A 23,625-nucleotide genomic window follows, 5' to 3' on the forward strand; every position below is an offset into this window, starting at 1 on the left:
TTATCGTCATTTCTCTTTTCCCCCTTTTGGCATCATCAGCACAAGAAGTAGGAGGAATAGAGGAAACCTTATTATCACATTCAAGATATCCTGGCATATCCGAGAATTTGAAGTGCATATTCTCCCAGTTGGTACGAATTGTCTTGATATGTGTCAATCTTTGTGCAAGCCAAATCAATACGTTCTTTGAGACCAAAATGAGAATGTTTGATCTCGTGTTGTTGCCGTGCAACTTTGTTCAAGGCAGTTCAAGATCGTGGAGCTTCTTTGCCATTCTCTCAAGGATCTTGTGATCTGTTTGGCTTTGTTGCTGCGGTTGAGTCTGTTCTTGAGGTGGAGGCTGAGGTAGAGATTGTGCAGCTATCAAAGAATCAACCTTCTTGCACAAGTCATCCAAAACTTTCGTGTCCTTTTCCCGTAGAGCCAGATATTGCATGTGGATGGTTTCGGCTGAATGGACAGTTTCCCTCATAAGGTTCATGATGGTCCGTGGGACTCTGCAGCAGATTCTTCTTCAATGTTTGTTGGCGTTGTGTCCATATGTTCTTCTTGAAGTGGTGCATCCCTTTTTCCACCACTTGTTGAGCTAAGATGAATTGGTGAGGCTTCCATTTTGCCCTCACGCACTTTTGCTTTCTCTTGCATGATCGGAGTCTCGTCCATGGGTTGAATATGTGGAACGATGGCACGAGACAGATCTTCTGGATGGTTAGTTGAATCTTCTTCCGAGTCACCACTGTCAGAGGGTAGTTTTCTTAAGGGGGATCATTGAGGATAGGTGTCATAGTCAGGACCGATCAAGATTGTATGATTGTCTTCGGGGTCGGCTTCTTGAGCACCTTCATAACCCAACTGATCATCATTATCATCATCGTCATCATCATCATTCTCATCATCAGCATCGTCAACAACATCATCATTATCATCTTCTTCTTCATCACTTTCGTCTTCTTCAATCTCTCGTCCAAGCTCATCCTTCGTGCCACTGACATTGCAATTCGGATCATTTTGGTGTTCCTTTTCTAATGTGGTCTTGATCTTTGATAGCAACATGGCATATCTAAGTTGCTTCATTTCTTCTTCAAAAACTGGATCTAAGGGTGGCTTGTTGAGTTCGATGCAGATTGGAGCTTTATCCTTCCCGAGAGTGCGATTTGTCATCTTGTAAGAGAAGACTCGATTGATTTCTTCAATTCGAAGAGCTTTGGAAACATCATCAGTGCCAATCCACTCAAGTGCAAAGATTTCTTCATCCTGCATTGCTTCAAATGTTTCAAGAAACGTCCTTAGGGGAGCAATGCGCCACTGTTGCCACTGCAGGACTCGTTTGTAATCCCCTTCAATGGATTCTCTAAGCAACTGATCTAGTGAAGGTTGAGGAACTTTTACTTCTGGAGCTGGGGCTGATGGTTTCGGGATGTCCGGAGGTTGTACCTGCACAACTGCTGTCTCGTCTACCAACATAGGTTCTTGTGTCAGAATTACCTGCTCTGTATTGGTGGGTTCTTGTGGCAGACAAGGCAAAGCGATCAAAGCATCAGTTGCCTCTATCGTCTTTTCTGGTGACCCAGGTTCTTGTGGAAGACTTAAGCAACTGGCCTCCATATCTACATTAACAGGTTCTTGTGTCAACTCACAAAGGAGTTGATCTGCCAAAGTAGGTTCTTGTGGATGGTGGTCTTGAAGAGAACCGAGATCAGTTTCGGGTTCTTGAGCATTAGAGATTCTTTCTGGAAGAATGACTTTCGGTTGAGCTTCCCCCTGAGAGAGAGCTTTTTTCGTGACTTCTTCCCCCTGTGGAGATGCTTCTCTCGTGTCAACTTCTTTCGGTGTAAGACTTTTCGCATGGGAAGATTTTGTTTTGACAGGAGATCGAAAGTGACTCTTTTTGCCAAGTCTTGTGAGAATCAGATTGTCTTCGTCTTCAGATGAATCTTTGACAATGATTGTTTCTGGTAGAGGAGAAGGTGAAGTAGGATCTTTCGCCTCTTGCGGAGATTTCGGAGGAACTGGAACAGATGGAGTAGCTTCTGTCTTCATTGCCTTACTCCGAGAGGAGTGTTTTTCTCGCTTTTGTCGTTTCGGCTTGGGTTGATCGTCCTCCGAAACCTTAGGGGTTCTTGACTTCCTCTTGGTTTTCACTTGCTCAATAGGAATACCCAATTCTAATGCCTTCTGTTTGTCGTACCCTGATGGTTTCTGTTTCATGTGACATGCTTTCTGGCCAGGCCGAATTCCTGGGCGCAAAATAACTCCTTTTGTTGCAAGAAGATGGCTTATCACAAAGCCGTACCCTAACTTCTTTGCAATGTCTCCTGGACTCTTCCGATGAAAAGTGATGGTGTGAGCAATATTGTTGAATATGATCTTTGACCAATTGACTTTAAATCCATTCAAGAAAGCATGCAGCATTTTCAACTTCTCCTTCGTCACATCATCAGTCCCCGAGGTCTTGTGATCGACAAGTTTATTGAAGATATCAACAGTGAACTCATAATCTAGTATGAACCATTTCTTCTTTAAAGGCCAAGTGATTTCTGCCTTGGAGGGGGCGTGGTTGTTCTTGATAGATTCGTAGAAGTCCTCTGGGTCGAGATGATAATAGATAATGTCAGAATTGTAAGACTCATCTCTCTGTGGAAACCCATATGTTGATCGAACGTCCTCCGAGGTAAAGACCACATGATGATTATTGACTCTGGAGGTAATGGTCAGATAATCAGAGGATATTGAGGCATTCATATAGAACTGAGTTACGTCAACTGGATGCCATATAGTATAAAGATGTGTGATGAAGCCATATAATCCTGTTTCTGTGAGGAGATGTATGATGTTTTCTCCAAATCTTCTATCCAGGATATACTCAAGGAAACCATGCGCGTCTCACATACTGCCGCCGACGATGAATGGTACTCTGGATTCAATGAACCTTAGATCTTCTGTTGGAAAGCTTGGGATTTCCAGAGTGGAAGGTGTTTCTGGTTCTTTATCAGTTGGTGAAGTTTGTGGATATTCCGCCATAGTTGAGAATTTGAGATAGACAGAGGATTATGAGGAATTAGAGAGAGAGAGTTGTGTAAGAGGTGATGCTTGAAGAGAAGAAGGTTTAAGTAGGGTTTTAGCAAGCACCGGGTAACCGGTTATGGATGGCCCATTTACCAATGGATCACTTGAATTTCAAAAGAACTACCGGTTCCTCTTCTCCAATATGGTAACTGATCAACATGGGAGAGTGATAAGATTGTGTGCAGATCAGAAACGATCATTCCATCATTAAATGAAGAGAGAGAAAAGCACTTGAGTGCTTATGGGTGCATTAAATGCACGTCTCAATCTGTGTCAGACAGAGTGGGATAGTGGACCATTTTTCTCGGCCACATGATCCTCATTATGATTCATCTAAACGGTTTGGATTGGAAGTTAATAAAGAACCGTCTTAGACACGATTCCAAACCCGAAGATAGATAATCCTATTATAACATAAGATTTGTGAGACAAATAAAGTCAAATAGATCCTTCTTACAACAACAAGGGTACATCACCCGAGAGATTTATTACACATAACATACGTAAAAACGATTACAATCTCTCGTGTATTAGCAGGCAGACCAGCTTTTACTCGATATTGCCCTTCTTCTTTCGTGCATGCTCAAGGTACTCCCTTTTTCGGATCTCATGAGCAAAAACTTCAGCAATGAGAGTTTCATGATCAGCTCCCAGTGTTTCTCTAGAAAGACCTCGTCTTTCCATGTTGTCTAGTTCAGCCAGAACTTTGGCTTTAGCATAAGCATACAGTGCACGATACTTCTCTTCATGTTTCAGAAGGGGTGTGAGTTGAACAAGAGAGTAGAACTCTGAGATTTCTGGTTCCTTCCCAGATGGTGAACCTTTCTCAATTGAGTTTCCAAGAACATGTTGAGACATTTTTTTCGGCCTCAGATAAGCTCTCGGATGTGAGGGCTTTTTCTTTCCCTTTATCCATGAGTTTTAAGAGACGAGATAAGTGAGTCCATAGAGGATTGAGAGGGTCCATTAAATAGAGAGTAGAGCCTCTCAAAAGATGTGCCCGAATGACTTGACCAAGGCACGCCTTAGGGAAAATATTCTTTTCCAAGAGAGTTGTCCTTGATTCAAGATTTTAGACAGATGATAAATAAGACACATAAAGTCTCGTTCAAAATGAAACCAGAGCCAACAAGATTTCATTATTCATAGAGCCGAGAGAAGAAAGTACATAAGATAAGATACAACAGATAAAGGATCAATTTTTCTTCCTCTCGTTTTTCTTGACTCCAGATGACTCAGATTTTCCCTTCTTCAGATTTCCCAACATCTGCTTGTACCACTTCCCGGTTCGTGGGTAGTTGGAACCAGATGAGGACTCGGGTTCTTCCTCCTTATCATATTTCTCCTCTAAATCCTCTTGAGCCAGAAAAGCCATGTAATCTCGATCAACCCACTTGCTGGGATCATCTAGGATGACCTGAGCAGGATCTTTTGAGGGTCTTTCCTCACTTTCAGATTCAACAATGAAACCAGCCATCTCATCATATTGAAGAGATGAGTCTGAGTCAGAGAGGAGGTCCACAAGAGCTTGTGGACTGTTACCAGGGTAAAGATCACCCTGTTCTTCCCTGATACGCCTTGCAACCTCTCTTATCTTGTGAGAGTCACCTCTAGTAAAAGGTTTCTTTGGAGCCATAGTGAAGAAAAGCAGGATGAATATAAAGTAAAGAATTCACTTCCTTTTATAGCGAGAGATCCATATAGCTCATGTGTCTGTTACACATTAATTTCAACGTCACAATTAATGCTCATAAATGTATTCAAGGAGTTATCAATTCCAAGCATGACTTTGACTGTTGATTTGTTTCTTTATGACACTCCAACTTCAATGAACTTAAAAGTCATAAAACGCATGATAATTTATGGTCCCCTTTTTGACCAGATTACGTATGAGCGATGAGATTTCCTGTTACTTTGGACAAGAAACAAACAAAGTTAAGCATAGTCAAGAGATACATTCATTCTCCGAACGAAATGATAGCATCTTTATTAGATCACAAAGGATAGAGAGGATGATTCCAGGTCACGAGAGTACAACATACAACAACTTAGAGAAAACGATAAGGCACGTGAAGTTCCAGACGAGTCATCTCTTCGGTCACATCAGTCAGATTTGCCTTCTTCGCATATTCATCCAACTCCTCGAGTGAGAGAGTGGGTTCGGGTGACTGAGTTGAGGACCGAGAGTGAACCATAGTGAAATCTTCATAAGATTGATCACTAGGTTGAGGAACTTCATATGGTGTTTGCTTATTAGGGCTTTTCATCATCAGAATTCTCTCTTTAGCAAGCCGTGTGGCTTGTTCCATGCAGTGTGCCTTCTTAGCCCTGTACTCATTGATCAATTTGTCAAGAGTTTCCTTCTCTTTTGGTGCTGTGTTGGGCATGGAGTATGTTACGATGACCCTTTCCCTATCTTCTTCCAGCCTAATGATGGTGGCATTTGGTAACTTGCTTGCTTCTCGCAAGTGATGCTTTAGGCGTGTAGCTCTTTTCTCAGCTTCATCGATCTTTCCTTTCCCTTTGTCCATTCTTGTAAACCTTTTTCCTTTTCTAAGGACTTGTGAATGAGTAAATCTCATGAAATAGGAAAGTAATTTATAGGCAAAAGATATCGTGCGAATCTTAACAAAATCTTTTAGATACTGACATCATAATTAAAATATAACGAAAGATAGAGTCATAAATTAAAAGATCATGAACATAAAAACATCACAACTTGTCACCGTGGCCTAACAAAGTTATTCAGCCTTCTTTTTCTTGCTTCTTGCGGTGGACTTGAGAGGGGATGCTATCCTGGTAGGAGTGCTTGAGGGTGAGTAATCAAAACTATCACTTAATTCCAACACACTGTCTTCCTTGACATACCCTATAGGGTTGCCAACTGAGTGGAAGGATTCTCTTGACTCATTATCGGGTGTGTCACGAAGAAGGTTTTGTATGAGTTGAGCGCGTTCAAGAAACTAATTAACCTCTTGCTCAGTTACTAGAGGTTCACTACGAATTTCACTCTTTCCCATTTGTGCCTCCGTAATGGTTCTTTCGGTTCCCGTACTCATACCTGCACATGCAACATAAACATACACTAGAGTTTTTGTTAGATATGAAATTTTATCCTCATAGTGTATCTTATTTATAAAGATCCTTGCGTGTGAGTATGGATCAAATCTTTTGATTTTCGAGAGTAAGAATCTTTGCAGATTTGATTCTCTTGGCTTTATGTCATTTCAATCATTCCGAGTGAGCCTTAGAGAGGAGAATCGTGCTTCACTCAAGGGTTTCGTGAGTATATCTGCAAGTTGATCATCAGTATTAACATACTCAAGAGATATGTTTTTCTTCTCGACATGATCACGAATGAAGTGATACTTAATGTCAATATGCTTAGTTCGAGAGTGTAGCACAGGATTATGCGTAATGGCGATTGCACTCGTGTTATCGCATTTTATGCTCACTTCTCGTGCATTTATGGCACAATCTCTCAATTGATGTTTCATCCACAAAATTTGAGCACAACAGCTTCCGGCTGCTATGTATTCGGCTTCAGCTGTACTTGTAGCAATAGAGTATTGTTTCTTGCTAAACCAAGACACAATTCGTCCTCCTAGGAACTGGCAGGTTCCTGAGGTACTTTTTCGATCAATTCGACACCCTGCGAAATCAGCATCTGAATATCCAACTAGATCAAATGATCCTTCTTTCGGATACCAGAGACCGACACTTTGCGTTCCCTTAAGATATCTTAATATCTTTTTAGTTGCACTTAGGTGACTTTCTTTCGGCTTGGCTTGAAATCGTGCACATACACCAACAGCAAACGAAATGTCAGGTCTGCTTGCTGTTAGGTATAAAAGAGAACCAATAATGCCTCGAAAGTTTGTCTGATCAACATCCTTTCCTTCATTATCAACATCCATTCTGAGGGATGTGCTCATTGGAATTTTGACCGAACTTTTTCCATCAATGCCAAATTTTCGGATTAAATCCTTGGTATATTTGGCTTGATTTATGAATATTCCATCTGGGCATTGTTTAACTTGTAAACCCAGAAAGTAGTTTAGTTCACCCATCATACTCATCTCAAATTTGCCTTTCATAAGGTTGGAAAACTTTTCACACAAAATTGGATTCGTGCTACCAAAGATAATGTCATCAACATAGATTTGAACTAGTAGAATATGATCATTGTCTTTTATGCGAAAGAGTGTTTTATCAACCACTCCTTTCGTGAAACCGCAGTTGATGAGAAAGTATGAAAGAGTATCATACCAGGCTCGTGGAGCTTGCTTTAAGCCATAAAGAGCCTTTTTGAGATGATAGACCTTTTCAAGCTCATTATTGTTTGCAAAACCAGGTGGTTGTTCAACATAGACTTCTTCTTCAAGAAGTCCATTTAAGAAAGCACTTTTGACATCCATTTGATAGACTTTGAAGTTCTTATGGGCTGCAAAAGCTAGAAATATGCGAATAGCTTCCAATCTAGCTACAGGGGCGAAGGTTTCATCAAAATCAATGCCTTCTTCTTGGCAATACCCCTTAGCAACAAGACGAGCTTTGTTCCTAACAATGAGCCCATCTTCACTCATTTTGTTTCTAAACACCCATTTAGTTCCAATGACATTCTGATGAGATGGTCTTGGAACAAGTTCCCATACTTCATTTCGTTCAAATTGATGGAGCTCTTCTTGCATGGCTATTACCCAGTCAGGGTCTTTTAGGGCTTCTTCTATGGTTTTTGGTTCCATTTGTGATAGGAAGCATGCTATCATACTTTCGTGCAAGGAGGCTCTTGTTCTCACGCCTTCTTGGACATTTCCAATGACCTGATCTGATGGATGATCTTTTAACCATCGAAGATCTGGTTCAAAAGCATCTTGTTGATTTTGAGTATCCATTTCAGGAATATATGGTAGATCAATGTATATCATTGGTTCAGATGGTGTGGTGCTTGTAGGATCATTCTGTTGGATTACCACCTTTTCTTGGGACACAGGCTCGGGTTCTGAAACCTTTAGCTGATATTTCGTGTAGGACGAAAGTATGTCTTCTTCGTCTACAGGTTGCTGAAGATTTTGACTTGACTTGATTGAAGTTTTACATCCAGATGGGTTCTTCTCAGATTGTTCATCAAACTTGACATGAATGGATTCCTCAATTACCATTGTTCGCTTGTTTAGAACTCTGAATGCTTTGCTTACAGAGGAGTATCCCATGAATAGCCCTTCATCAGCTCTTTCGTCAAAAGCTCTTAGATGATTCTTTCCGTTGTTATGTATGAAGCACCTGCAACCAAAGACATGAAAGTAACCGATACTAGGAGTTTTACCTTACCATAGCGCATATGGTGTCTTGTTGTGAGATTTGTTGATCAGGGATCTATTTTGCGTTTAGCATGCCGTGTTTATGGCTTCGGCCCAAAATCTCTTAGGTAGTCCTGAGTGAGAGATCATCGTTCGTGCAGCTTCTTTCAAGGTTCTGTTCCTTCTTTCGGCTACTCCGTTTTGCTGAGGAGTTCGTGCTGCCGAGAGTTGATGGAAAATCCCATTTTGTGCGCAGAATTCCTTTATGACTTTGTTGACAAATTCCGTTCCTTGATCTGATCTTATTCGAATTATTTTGACCTCCTTTTCCGTTTGAAGTTGTCTCAAAAGATTTGGGAGAGCTGTTTCTGTTTCATTCTTCTTCTTCAAGAAAAGCACCCATGTATATCTTGTGTAGTCATCTACTATAACAAGAGTATACTTCCTTCCACTCAAACTTGCTGGATCTACTGGTCCGAAGAGATCCATATGTAGAAGACTTAGAGATCGAGAATTTGCATCTACATCTTTTGACTTGAAAGATGACTTGAATTGCTTCCCTTTTTGACATGCTTCACATATTTTATCTTTCGTGTAAGATACTTCGGGTAGCCCTCTTACGAGATTTCTTTTGCCCAGCTTGTTAATCGTCTTCAAGTTCAGATGACTTAGTTTGTTGTGCCATTCTTGGTTGAGATCTGCATTACTTTTTGCTACAAGACAGACGTTAGCATTAGAAGAATTTAAAGATAATACATACATATTCTTCTTTCGTTGACCCGTTAAAGCTGTCTTGCTATCCTTCGTGTTCACGATTTTGCATTCATCTTTGAAGAATTCTACTTTGTATCCTCTGTCACAAAATTGACTTGTGCTTAGGAGATTGAATTTCAGTCCTTCAACATAAGAGACATCTTGTATTGTTATTCCCTTTTTGATGATGTCCCCTTTTCCACGAGTTTTGCCGCTATTTTCTCCTCCAAAGATAACTTTGGGTCCATCAATTTCCTTAAAGTTGCTCAACATTGTTTTATCACCAGTCATATGTCTTGAGCATCCACTATCAATATACCATATGACCTGTTTTTCCTGCATCAAAGATTATGTGTTTTTAGGTACCCATTTAGTTTCGGGTCCTTGGGGGTTAGCAGTCAACTTTGGAACCCACATCAACCTAGAGTATCCACGACTCATCCTCGGTCCTTTATATCCATTAGATGTACGATAATCATAATGTATGCTGGCAAAGACTTTAGCATTATATTTCTTACGTTGATCTTCCTGAGGAAGATTTTCATAATGCTTGAGATGATTGGTTTGTTTACGCAGATGAATCTTTTCAAATACTGCTCTAGGGAGAGGTTCTGGGTAATCAAACCAATATTCTTTTGATGGCCCAGTCCATCCATTGCCATACCCGGATCTTTTGAAGGATCTTTCGGGTTGTCTGATTCGTCCGTTCAGACGATATTGCCTCTGGTTAACATTCGTCCTTTTATTGGATTGAGTGTTCCAGTTAGGCTGATCCTTTTTATGGTGTAGATTCTGTCTATTGCCATTTGGTCCATTCCTTTTGACATAGATTTGTCTAGGATTGCCATTACCAGATTTCTTCTTTCCAGATTCCACAATTCGTTGTACAGCGGTACCTTTCGGTTGACTTGTTGGTTGTGGTGTTTTGACATTGTTAACTACCATCATAGGCTCAGACACTTGGGTGGGTCCTTGAACAAATGCGGCCTCGAAGCTTTCGTGTGAATATGCATTCGTGGATTTGTTCAATTCGACTTGTGAAGAGGAGCTGGGGTTAAAACCAATTCCAGTTCTTTCTCCGGACAGTCTGGATTCATTCATCATTCTATCCATTAGGTTGGATGAATTATTGAATTTATCCAAAACTTCAAGCAGTTCTTGCTCTCTCTTCTCTTTTGCTGTGCATTGCTCCTTTAGAGCGAGAACATCTTTCTCAAGCTGCTCCCTAGCAATGACCAGCACATTGTTCTCAATACGAACTTGCTATAGTTCATTATAGCTAAGCATGAGCCGAGAGTTCTCCTCCTTGAGTTTGGAGTAAGTGCTATTTATCACATTGAACCTCCTCATCATTTCAGTGATAGATTCATTGGAGGTAAGACTTCTCACAGAACTTGACTCAGCTGAATAACAAAAAGATGAATGAGAGTTTACCTCGTCTTCATCTGCCATGAGGCACAGTTCGTCTGACTCTTGACTGAATAAGCACAACAGTCCTTTCTCTTCATCAGTGTTTTCATCTTCTGAGCTGGAGCTTGAGGAACTACTTTCGGTTGCGACTGTGTCAGAAGTTTTGTTTACTACCAATGCCTTCCTTCTTCCTTCCTTTCTGAAGTTTGATGTTTCAGGCTTGTCGCTCCTTTTATATCTTTCCCCAGTCTCTTTTGAGGCACTTGTGGTAGCATTGTCGTCTTGATGTTTGCTTACTATGGGATGAGGACAGTTCGCCTTGAAATGTCCTGGCTTTCGGCAATTATAGCACAATAGCTGAGAGTCCATGGTTTCAGTTTTTGAGGTTTGAGGAAAGTTCTCGTGCTTCTTTCGGTGGCTCGAACGTTGTGGGTCTTGAAAGTTGTTCTTTCTCATGAACCTTTTCATTTTCCTGACAAATAGTGCATATTGTTCCTCAGATAAAAAATCACAAGAGTTAGATTTCGACCTGTTGGATGTTGATACTGATTGATTTGCCACGAGAGCAATGTTTCTTGTTTCTGAATCTTCGGCATCTTTTGGTTCGTGTTCGAACTCATAGACTTTGAGATCACTGAAAATTTTGGCCGTGCTTGTTGTTTTCATATCTCGACTATCCCTCATTGCGATAACCTTCATTTCCCATGATTTTGGTAGACCACGAAGGATCTTTAGATTCATTTCCTTCTCAGTTAGTTCTTTTCCAAGGTATGATAAATCGCCCATCAGCGTGGTGAATCTGAGTTCCATATCCATGATTGATTCATTTGGCAGCATTTTGAAATCTTCAAATTTCTTCATTGCCATTGTCTGCTTGTTGTCCTTTTCTTTCTCATCTCTTTCTCCCAAACTCATTAGGACATTCCATACTTCCATGGCATTTTTGCACTTTCGGACCCTGGGAAACAAGGAATCATCCAGAGAGTTGTAGAGAATATTTCTTGCCACATTATCCAGATTTGCTCTTGTTTTTTCTTCCGTGGAATACTGGTCTTTTGGCTTTGGTATCATCTGTGGAGCTCCTGCTCCCTGTGCGGCTGCTTGAGCATTCGCCATCATGACTGTGATTGGTCCGGTTGTTATAACGTCCCACATTTCATCATGAATAGAGCATAGGAGAGCCTGCATTCTTAACTTCCAGTCATCAAATTTAGCAAGACTAAATGCAAGTTGTTTGGAGCGATGAGCATGTTCTTTTTCCATTTTTGAGTAAAAAGCGTGCAAAGAAAATATGCAAGATTTTCAAGAGATTTTTGAAGAGGGATCTACCAGGCAGTAAATGCAAAGCCTTTACCGATCAAGGTATTGGCTCTGATACCACTTGTTGGTCCCGATAGAATGCAAAGAGAGTCTAGAGGGGGGGGGGGGGGTGAACAGACTCTTTTTGTGAAAAGCCCTAAACGTCACCTTTCGGTGTTTTGGCGCAGCGGATAAGATAGATTAGTTTTAAATACTTTGCACGAGTTTGCGTAAACAGAAAATCTTTCGGTAAAGGTGATAGAAGGGATGATATGAATGCAGAAAAGAAAAGCGTAAGTAAAGAGATAGAAGGGATGCGAGATTTTATAGTGGTTCGGCTAACGTTGCCTACTCCACTCTTCTTCCACAACTGATGGAAGGATTGCACTATCACTCTTAGTACAATTACACAAAGACTTTCTTGATCACTAAGCCGGACAGCCTTCGTAGGTTTTCAACTCCTCGAGTTTACTCCGCCTCTATCAACTTCTTCTCCTGAGTTGAGGTTGGTAGAAAGTGATTTCTTGAGTTCTCCAACGATGAAGTCTTGGCTCTGAGATATGATGGCTTCAAACAAATGGCAAGACTTCCTTTGAGGTGTAAGAAAAAGAATCAACAATCTTCTTCAAGTAACTTAGCACCTCAATACTGGTTCACAAAAGCTTTTAATAAATTGTGAGCGTTTCAAGAGCTTTTGCAAGTAAGTAAGTCGAGTGACAATGAACTAGCACCTTCTTAGTTGATGAAGGTGGGTTTATATAGGTGATGAAAATTCATCCGTTGGAGGGAGATGAGATTTTCGAACCTTTTAACCATTGGACAAGGACCGGGGAGCTTCATGCATTAAATGCTCCATTAATGAGGTTGTACCATGTAGCCGTTGTAGGTATGGAAAGTATTAGGTTTTGTCCTCTATCTTCAGAAGATGGTACATCTTCATTTAATGCTCCTTGAAAAGTGTGTCCCCTAAGATGAGGTCCTTATTGTCCTAGGATGTTGTCAAATCAGACAGGTAGAACATTCTTCTCGTTGTTGAAGAGAAGTAATGTTTGATAAGGATCGTCTTTAACAAGGACTGTCTTTTCGTGCTAGTTGACAACTCCTGCTTAACTCTCGTTGTAAACCTTCATGTCTCGTGTCTTCTTTCGTCTTGGATGCCCTAACATTTAATCATAACTCATTTTCGTGTGTTTGTCTAGCTTAACACGAATTACAGAGGAGTTATGGCAACACTCGTCTAGGACGAAAGCAGCGATTGAAAAAGCTAATAGTTAGGGGTCTACTTTTCTACATTACATTGGTATCATCAAAATCCTAATACAATGTTCCTAACATTCTTAATTGTATTTCATCTATATTATAATTTTCACAATACGAATAATAACTAAGATAATTACATTTAGAAAGCAAATTTTAAATTTTGTATGAGTAAATTTAAAATAAATGTAATCCTTTGTTATGGGAGAGAAAAAAATAGCTATTTTATTTTTCAAATGTTGTACTTTTTTTTTTATAGTAAAGGATGTTGTGGTTATTTTATAATAATAATAAGGATAGAGATAATAATTGTAACAATAATTATTCACCAAAATAATAATTGTAACATTAATTACTTCCCAAACCATATAGCTTTATTATAGTTAAGACTACTATAGAGTATTAAAATTGTAATTTAAGAAATTTATTTATATTTCTAATTTGTACTCCGTATTATTTAAAATTTAATTTGTAATTTTGTGATTTTTTTTTATCTTTTTTATAATTATAGTGAGATTTATAATATAGATTGATTTGTGATTCATATCAAATTTTGAATCTATTTTTATTTGAGTAATTTACTAGTTATATTTAAAATATGTGCTATTTTGTGAACTTTATAATGAGTTATGTATATGTAATATATGTTGTGATTTAGTTATGAACAATATTTTAAAAAATATTTTAGTTTTTTTTTTTATTATGAATTATCTAGGTAATGTAGTTTAGAAGTCCTATTGTGTATCATCGTATTTGACAGGATAATAGGACTGGCACCCGACCCGGATCATAAGTGGGCATCTGACCCGGCGCCATATTTGACCCGGCACCACATGGAAATCCAACGGGCAAAACTCCAACCGACAGAATTCCAACAGGTGCCACCTTTACTGTCATTGAAGCCACCATTGATGAGAGTGAATTAAAGGCTTAGACTCCCCATTTATGTCCCATGTTGTTACCGTTAGGACTTTAGTATAAATGGGGCTCTCCTCAGCTAACAAAGGGAGGGTATTTTCTATACTGAGACTTTGTATAGAAATAGAATATTTTTTAAAATATAATAATAATATAGTAATGTCGAGGTTACTATATTATTATTATATTTTAAAATATATTCCGTTTCTATACAAAGTCTCTTTTATCTGCTTCGTCTTCATCTTCTTCGATCCGAAACCCCTCCAAAATTTCAAATTAATCAGGGGCCGATAGGACCGTTATGAAATCACCGCCTTAGCACTGCCTTAATTCCTCCCAAAATTTCAAATTAACCACTCTGCCGATAGGACCGTTACGAAATCGCCGCCTTAGCTCTGCCTTAATCCCTCCCAAAATTTCAAATTAACCACTCTGTCGATAAGACCGTTATGAAATCGCCGCCTTAGCTCTGCCTTAATCCCTCCCAAAATTTCAAATTAACCACTCTGTCGATAGGACCGTTATGAAATCGCCGCCTTAGCACTGCCTTAATCCCTACCAAAATTTCAAATTAATCACTCCGCCGATAGGACCGTTAATTCCTCCGGCACCCAACCCCTGAAATTCGAATCCTCTTTGCTCTGAAACACTACAGCTTTCCAAAACCGACTCACATAGTTTTTACTTTCATCGTCAAAGGTCTCAGTTCTGTCAGTAGAGCCTTCTTCCTCCTCTTCTTGCGCTTGCTTACAAGGTGCTTTATTTGGAAGCCTATCACGAAGTTTTCTCAGTTTGGCGGAAAGAATTGTCAATGGGGAAAGGGAAAGGCAAGGCCAAGATCGAAATTAAAAAGATCGAGTCTTTGTAGGCTCGAAATGTGTGTTTCACGAAGCGCCGCAAGAGGTTGTTCAAGAAAGCGGCGGAACTAGGTGTCCTCTTCCCCGAAGTTCGAATCGCTGCTGTTGTGTTCTCTCCTGCAGGAAACCTGTACGTTTTTTGTGATGTTTCGGAAATGGAGAAGCTCTTAGCCATGGATGAACCAAGTGCACTGTTAACTGAAGAAACAGAAAATGGAGAAGAAGAAAACGCTCATTCCTCTCCGGTCGTGGAAATTACTCTGCAGGAAATTACTGGGGACTTTGATGGATTGGATGAGGAAGGATTCATCAATCAATTTCTAAATTTTTGATTTTTGATTTTTGATTGACCAAATTAGCTGGGTTTATTTTTTGCATATGATCTGAATCGTGAATTAGCTAGGTTCATTTTTTGAATCTCATCTGATATTGACCTCTTCTTTGTATTTTTAATTTTTTTGAGCCAATGATCATTGGTTTGACAATTTTGAATGAAAATTTTGAATTTGGCAATAAATTTTGATATTACTATAAGTTTTGTTTTTGGACTTGCTGTAATGGCATAGAAGAATATAGTGATGAAAGATGAATGGCCTTATTGAGGAAGGTTTGTGGTGTATAGACAAACAACTAGGAGATAAATTATCTGACACCTAAACAGCATAGCTTCAGGTGATTTGACCAGCAAATTAAAGATTTTCCCATGATTAAGGTTGTCTGTCATTAATTAGTTATTCACTGAAGGTAAATTTAGATTAAGTTATATTGATCTAATAGTCAAATTGCGCTTGCTGGGGGTAGAAGCTAGCTTTGTAGTTCTTTTAGTTTGGGTTACTTGCTTGATTGGACCTGCAATTTGCTCGTCCGTGAACATTCTTACTTAGAATGTAGTCTTCTGGAGAAAAAGGGGGTCTCCCTAGACGGTTGGGCAGAATCCTGGCTTTGGAAGGGGTTCCCCACTTTGTCTTTGCTCCTAGGATTGATTCCATTTGACTGGTTCATCTTGTTTGGTGCTGTGATGCTTTTGGGCTGATCTGCTGATTGCAGATTGGAATCCTTGAGCACCAGGCATGCTCATGGAAGCTAAGGAGGCTGTTGCTGTGCACAGCTGAGGGAAAACCCAAAACCTGGGACCAGGAAGGCCTGATGCGTAGTATATTTGCAAACAAATAGTTCCCGGAGTATTCAGGTAGTCGAACCACAGGGAGATGGGGTACTAATCACTAATTACTCGCTTACTTATAAGAACTAGTTTGATCGAAACTTGATGGTTGATTGGTTGCATAAAATAACGAGCAAGAAATAAAACAAATATTAAGGTTTCGTAAACAATAGAGCAAAATGGGATTCTTGGGATCACAATGTTTAATCACCTAGTGCCAATCAACGTTTGTAATATTTGGTTTGGAATTAAGATCTGTGTGGGAATGCAAAGTGGAATCGAATTACTCGCGTAATCTCTATTCCTAGTGAATTTCCACTCCCGTGGCTTAAACACCCGATAAGATCGAAGATCAACATTCAATTATTCCTAATTACTACCATCTCCCGATGAGCAACAATCTAGAATTAACTTCCCCTAATAAATTCCCCTTTCCCAAGGTCTAACAATTAGGTGCAATCGTGTGTGCCCTAATTTATGCCCCAATTCTCATTGGTGACACAAATATGACTATGAAGCAAGTAATTTAGGCCTTTAATTACCAACAACAACAGGTTAAGACAAGACTGCAACACAAATCATAAAACCAAACATAAATATATTAAGAAATTAACGAACAAGGCACATAGGTTCATAAACAAATTCACCCAAAAATCCCTAAGGAATTTAGCCGCTCATGGCCATAATAACAGTAAATTCAATGCTTAAAGATAAACAAATAACAACGAGAATAAGAGTAAGAGTGAAAGAGTTCTCCCGAATCTTTCTAGCTAGTTCTCTATTCCAAAGCTAGTTGTAAATCTTCAAATTGGTCCTCTTTGTGCTTTGCTCTTGATTGCCTTCAAAACACCGAAATCGCAGAAGAAGGAGCCGCCCTAGGGTTGATAGAAGATGATCTTTTTATAGTAGAAACCTGATGGTATCAATTTAGGAGTCTTTCAAATTAACGTCTCTCCGCGATCTCGACGCGTCGAGCCTCCAAAATGTGCGATGTTTGAAGCTACTGGAATTTTTCGACGCGTTGAATTGCTGATGCTTCAACTTCTTCCTCTTTTGATCATTTCGTGCTTGAAATTCTTCCCTTGCTCTCACGCTCACCCTGTAATGGTGAAGAAAAACACTACCGAACACCGTAAGACATTCAAAACAAGTGTAAAAACATAATCTAACGAGAAAGCAAAGAAAACAAGTAATAAATGGACATGATTCAATAACTTTGTTTCTAAAATGAATCAGAAAAGCTATAAAAACATGCACCGATGTGATAACATCACCCCCTCACACTTAAGACTTTGCTTGTCCTCAAGCAAAACACTGAATCAAACCGCAGGTCAAAACACAAGGATCGCTCCCAATTTCTCGTGCACAACTTAGCAAACCACAAGCCAACTCACTGCAGGACACATGCTTCCAGAATCATCTCTGCTTGGCACCCGCGTTCTACTCCCAAGCCAACATACAAGCACCCAGATTGTTAGTAGTGAGAAATCTAGTGTGCACACGTACTCAGTTAGGTTTATGCAAAACACGACATCAGAAAAACATCCTAGGCTTGCCCTTCCTACTCCTCCTGAATAGAACTAACATTGCATGTAAAGATCAAATAGGTCTTTATTAAGCTTGTAATGGGGCTAAGGGTCACGGTTTATAGGAAACAAAAGGTAAGGAATGATAACAAAGGGAGAGAATGACACAATTATCTATAGCTTTAAATCTTTAGAATAAAAATACGAATGATGTACGAATGATGAATTAGGGAGCAAAAAGGCAACTTATCAAGACCATAATAGCTCTGAAAGATAAGGGGATTGATATAAGGATTTTACTCAATCAACATTGGATTTGAGTTTATTTGGGATGAAGAAAGACCATAATAGCTTTTTTTTTTTTTTTTTTTTTTTCAAATCATACTGCAAACTGAATGAGAAAAGAGTGGGTTTATTCAAGCAAGTAATAACCGAGTTGCTCTTAAGGTAAGCTCCAAAGAAGAATTCTCTTCTATAAGATTTATTTCTAAAGACAAAAGTTACATTCTCTCAAAGGGTGGAAGGATAATATTTGGCCAAGGGCTATAGGTTATAATATGGGGGTAATTCAAAGAAAAAAAATATAATCACGAAGAGGTAATAAATGCTTAGCACTTATTATAAAGAAAATAAAAGGCTCAAAGGGGACACAAAGGATAACACATACGTAGGGACAGGTTTATAGGCTATGAGCTACAGAGAATGGCCTAAATCATTTCAATATATGCGAAAATTAGACTAAACCTGAGGAGTAATGAGACAAGCTTTCGTAAGCCAACTAATTGTCGGAATTCCACATAAACTTTCACGAGCACACGCACTAACCACTAGATTAAGAAATTAGTCCGATTATGAGTGGGTGACAAGTATATTAACAAGGAAAATAAACCACTGAAGTGTTACACTTTGATTTCATCCATGGCATAATGAGATGCAACAAGTTCCACCAAAACAAACCACTACCCGACACGAGAGAGCGAGAGCAATTAAGTATCAAGACCAACAGTTTATTGGAAATAAAGGCACATGAGTCATTCAAGCAAGAATTCAAGTGAAGGGAACGAAATGGAATACGAGATCAGACTAAATAAAATTAAAGTGCAAAGACTAAGGAAAGGAAAGGAAATACTTCAATCCTTCCCCCTCATACTTAGAGAATCACATTGTCCCCAATGTAATAAATTAAGTGAAGGAAAAGGAGTTGGAGTATTGCCGTAGAACCTTCTACTGGTCGGTATCTGGAGGTGGTGGTGGTGGATAGTATCCCCGATAGAAGTCCGGGATGTACTGAGGATCTTGCAGCCAAGGCGGTGGTGGTGGAAAGTTCGGCTGGAAGCCGAGATGGGCCTGATTCTGCTGGTGTATGGAGGTGCCCATGAACCAGTTCACCTCATCAGTTCTGCGCATGAAATCCTGCCAATCATGAGGGAAGGCAGGTGCAGGTGCAGCCATCTGTGGGGCAATCGCATCATCGCCCCCTTCATCATCTTCATCGTCTTCCCCTTCCCCGAATTGCTGACCGGTCTTGTAGCGTTTCTCAAGGTAATGCTCAGATATGAAGGCTTGTGGAGCTAACTTGACCTCCTGGGATTCATCAATAGGAACCCCAGCCAGCTGGCAAAGATGCGTAATGAGGTAGGAGTGGCCGAGGTAGAATCGACCCTTCGCATCAGCAGCTTCGCGGATATTGCCGTTGATGATATGGCCAATGTCAATAGTCTTGCGTTGCCGGATGCAGTAGGTAAGGAGCACTAAGTCTTTTCGGACAGTCCCCTTGTGAGAATTTAGGACAAGCTTCGCTTTGATGAAGTCCAAGATTCCCCTGTCAGCAGTCTTAAAATACTTGTAGTCCATGTGGGATGCTACACCTCCCCTGATATTCCATTCGGCCTTCGGGTGGAAGAATTGTGCAATACGGTTCAGCCAATCTTGGTCCATGTGGCCACGACCCATATCTCGATTAAAGTAATCATCGCCCATGTAATTACGCGTACCGTAGTACTCATTAATGGCTTCCGCCGAGAAGTCGACCGGAACGCCCCGGACAATACAAACATTGGTTTCGAGGCCATCCTTTGCATTCGCATAGAATTCCCTCACCAGATTGGTAAATGCATCTCCTGGTTGAGCAAGGAATCGGGGTGCCCAATTCCACGCTTCCGGGACCACTATATGTGCGCCACGTTCTTTCAGAACGGGCCGGGCAGACATCAACTGATGGTACCGTTGAGCCGCTGCGTCTATTACAAAACGTTCATATTGTGCAGCATGTTGTGGTTGTTCCCGGACTTGCGAAGATTCGGCTCTTGGCCGTTTGGATGGTTGACGGGCTCTTGGTGCCATAGGAAAAACCTACAAAATTCAAAAATAAAACAAAACTTTCAAGTACTTGATCTAGAATTTATAGCCAAAATATCAAAAGTGAGTCTAAGGATTTCAAACTTTTCAATCGAGGGCACAAACTTCACTTGGGCATTTAATCAAACACCTTGTGGGCATGAACTTTAACACTAGGTTTGTGTAAAATTGACATATCAAATTCATCCCACAAGTTCACCACACAACAAAACAAGGGTACCCATCATCAGAAGCAAGGTCTACAATCATCATAGACTAAAATAAGGAATTAAAACTATCAAAACAAAGTGAAATAGAGCTTAAACAACCAACAAAGAAATTTAGAAAATTAAATCAAAATGTGAGTGCAATGGTTTCTAATGTAGCAATTACAACATGTATATAGCAACAATCAATCATTAGTAATCAACAATGGGCAATTTATCTACCAAAAATTCAAATCAGGGGAAAAATTCGTGGGTAGGGCGCCTACCCAAGAATAGAGCAAAAATGCACCTCCAAATCAAGAAATTGAAAGTCGAAAAGAATGATTATTGTTACCTTGCAGCTTTAGGAAGTGAATGGAGAGGAGAACCAGAGGATTCGGACCTGGGGTATCTTGGGCGAGTGAGAGATTGAGAGAGAATTATGAGTTTGGGGAGAAAAACGGACCGCCGGTCGCAATTTAACAGATCTGTTCTGTCGCGTCTCGACGCGTCGAAAAATTCCCGTAGGAAAATTTTCGAGACGCGATGGTTTCGACGCGTTGAGGAATGGGCTCGACGCGATGAAAATTTCCAGTAGGAAAGTTTTCGAGGCGCGTTGGTTTCGACGCGTCGAAAATTTCCAGTAGGCTATCCCTTCGAATCAGTGGGAACTCGACGCGTCGAAAAATTCCAGTATGGAATTTTTTCGCCTAGGTCGATTTTTGGCCTTTTTACTTAGCCGAAAACAACCCCTATACCGCTGTTTGCCACAGAAACCAGAAAAAAACACTCAATTTTGTAAAACAAACTAGAACTAAATAATTAGCAAGAAATAAAAATGCGATAAATTAAAGGATAACATGGGGTGCCTCCCATGGAGCGCTAAGTTTAACGTCGCTAGCTCGACTGTACCTCCTTTCAGGTGTCACATGTAGGTCGGGAGATGAAGGCAATGTATCACATTGACTTTAGGTTCCTCGGGTGAATAGTAGTGCTTCAACCTTTGCCCATTGACCGTGAATTCATCTTGTGTTCCTTGAAGCACCACGGCACCCGATGGATGTACCTTAATCACTTTGTGTGGCCCAGTCCACTTGGATTTTAATTTTCCTGGGAATAATTTCATCCTTGAATTGAATAGAAGGACGTCGTCTCCCGGGACAAATTCTCTCTTTAGAATGTGTTTGTCATGCCACCTCTTGGTCTTCTCCTTGTAGATTTTCGCATTGTCATAGGCTTCGAGCCTGAATTCGTCAAGTTCGTTTAGTTGATGTAGCCTCTTCTCACCTGCGAGTTGCAAATCCATGTTGAGCGTCGTGACTGCCCAATGGGTTTTGTGTTCTAACTCCACGGGCAAGTGACAAGGTTTCCCATAAACAAGTCTGAAAGGTGAAGTTCCAATAGGATTCTTGAAAGCGGTCCTATACGTCCACAATGCATCATCAAGCTTTGTGGACCAATCTTTTCGAGACGGATTGACCACCTCTCAAGAATGGATTTGATTTCTCGGTTTGACAGTTCCACTTGACCATTGGCTTGGGGATGGTATGGTGTGGAGAGTCTGTGATGAATTCCATACTTCTCAAGAACTTTCCCCAACGCTTTGTTGCAAAAATGTGTCCCATTATCAGTGATCAAAGCTCTTGGTACCCCAAACCTTGCAAAAATATTCTTCTTGATGAACTTGATGACAACCTTGGAATCATTAGTAGGACAAGCAATGGCTTCAACCCATTTGGAGACATAGTCCACTGCCACTAGGATGTATTCATTACCAAAAGACTTGGGGAATGGACCCATGAAATCCAAACCCCAGACATCAAATAGTTCCACTTCAAGAATACTTTGTTGAGGCATCTCGTTTCTCCTTCCCACTGTGCCCACTCTTTGGCACTTATCACAACGAGCTACGAAAGAATGTGAATCTTTGAATATACTGGGCCAATAAAATCCTGACTGTAAAACCTTTTGCGCGGTTCGAGAAGGTCCAAAATGCCCTCCATAAGGTGATGAATGACAATGCTTTAAGACACTTTCTACCTCGTCTTCGGGCAAGCATCTTCTTAATATTCCATCTGCACATCTCTTGTATAGAAACGGTTCATCCCAAAGATAGAATTTTGCATCAGTTTGTAGTTTCTTCTTCAATGACCTAGAAGCATTTGGTGGAAATTGTTGGCAAACCACATAATTTACCAAATCTGAATACCAGGGCATAAAAGCACGAAGAGCCATCAGTTGCTCTCCCACGAAGTAATCATTGATTGGAATCTTTTCTCCTTCAGCCACTTCGTTTTGGTTCTCTAATCGGGACAAATGATCAGCTACAAGATTTTCTGTTCCCTTTTTGTCTATGATTTCCAAGTCAAACTCTTGAAGCAGAAGGGTCAACCTCATCAGTCTTGGCTTGGATTCCTTTTTGCTCATCAAGTACTTCAATGCTGAGTGATCGGTATGGACAATGACCTTGTATCCGTTCAGGTAGGATCGAAATTTATCAACAGCAAAAATCACAGCCAGCATCTCCTTTTCTGTTGTGGCATAATTAACCTGAGCCGCATCAAGAGTACGGCTTGCATAGTAAATTGGGTGTAGGCACTTGCCCTTCTTTTGACAAAGGACGGCCCCTACAGCATAGTCACTAGCACCGCACATAATCTCAAATGGTAAGTTCCAATCTGGCGGTGACATTATGGGAGCTGTTGTCAATGCCTTCTTCAATCTGCAGAAAGCTTCAAGGCAAGCATCATCAAAAACAAAGTTAGCATCTTTTAAAAGCAATTGAGTTAAAGGTTTAGAGATTTTTGGAAAAGTCTTTGATAAATCTCGCGGTAGAACCCTGCATGGCTAAGGAAACTCCTTATTCCCTTTACTGAAACATGTGGTGGCAGTTTCTCTATGACTTCCACCTTGGCCGGGGTCAACTTCAATGCCCTTTTTCTGATATCTTGTGTCCAAGAACAATTCCTTGTTGTACCATAAAGTGACATTTTTCCCAATTTAGAACAAGGTTTGCTTCTTGACACTTTCTTAATGCCTCATCCAAATTATCAAGACAATTATCAAAAGAAGAACCATATACAGAAAAATCATCCATGAAAACTTCCATAGTCTTCTCAACTAAATCGGAAAAAAAATGGCTAACATGCACCTTTGAAATGTAGCTGGTGCATTACATAACCCAATGGCATCCTTCGATAATGCAACGGTGCCATAGGGGCATGTAAACGTAGTCATCTCTTGGTCATCAGGGTGGATTGAGATCTGAAAGAACCCGAAAACCATCAAGAAAGCAAAAGTAAGAGTACTTAGCCATCCTTTCAATCAACTGATCAACAAACGGAAGAGGAAAATGATCCTTCCTGGTGGCATCGTTCAACTTTCTGTAGTCCGTACACATCCTCCACCCAGTGACTAACCTGGTAGGAATGAGCTCATTTTTCTCATTGCGGACTACAGTTGTCCCCCCTTTCTTTGGGACCACGTGAATAGGGCTGACCCACTTACTGTCCAGGAACAGGATAAATGATGCCA

The 23,625-nt window shown here is 40.3% G+C and overlaps 1 protein-coding gene across 1 annotated transcript; it reads left to right on the forward strand.

The window, feature by feature from the left end:
• Positions 1 to 14,066: 14,066 nt before the first annotated feature.
• LOC109160686 (MADS-box transcription factor 15-like) lies at positions 14,067 to 15,192 on the forward strand. Its single transcript, XM_019308962.1, has 2 exons — positions 14,067 to 14,096; positions 14,872 to 15,192. The coding sequence occupies exons 1-2, from the start codon at positions 14,067 to 14,069 to the stop codon at positions 15,190 to 15,192; spliced, it is 351 nt and encodes a 116-aa protein (XP_019164507.1).
• Positions 15,193 to 23,625: the final 8,433 nt, after the last annotated feature.

Source organism: Ipomoea nil, unplaced genomic scaffold (assembly GCF_001879475.1).
Source record: "Ipomoea nil cultivar Tokyo-kokei standard unplaced genomic scaffold, Asagao_1.1 scaffold2879, whole genome shotgun sequence".
In the NCBI taxonomy this organism is placed as follows: domain Eukaryota; kingdom Viridiplantae; phylum Streptophyta; class Magnoliopsida; order Solanales; family Convolvulaceae; genus Ipomoea; species Ipomoea nil.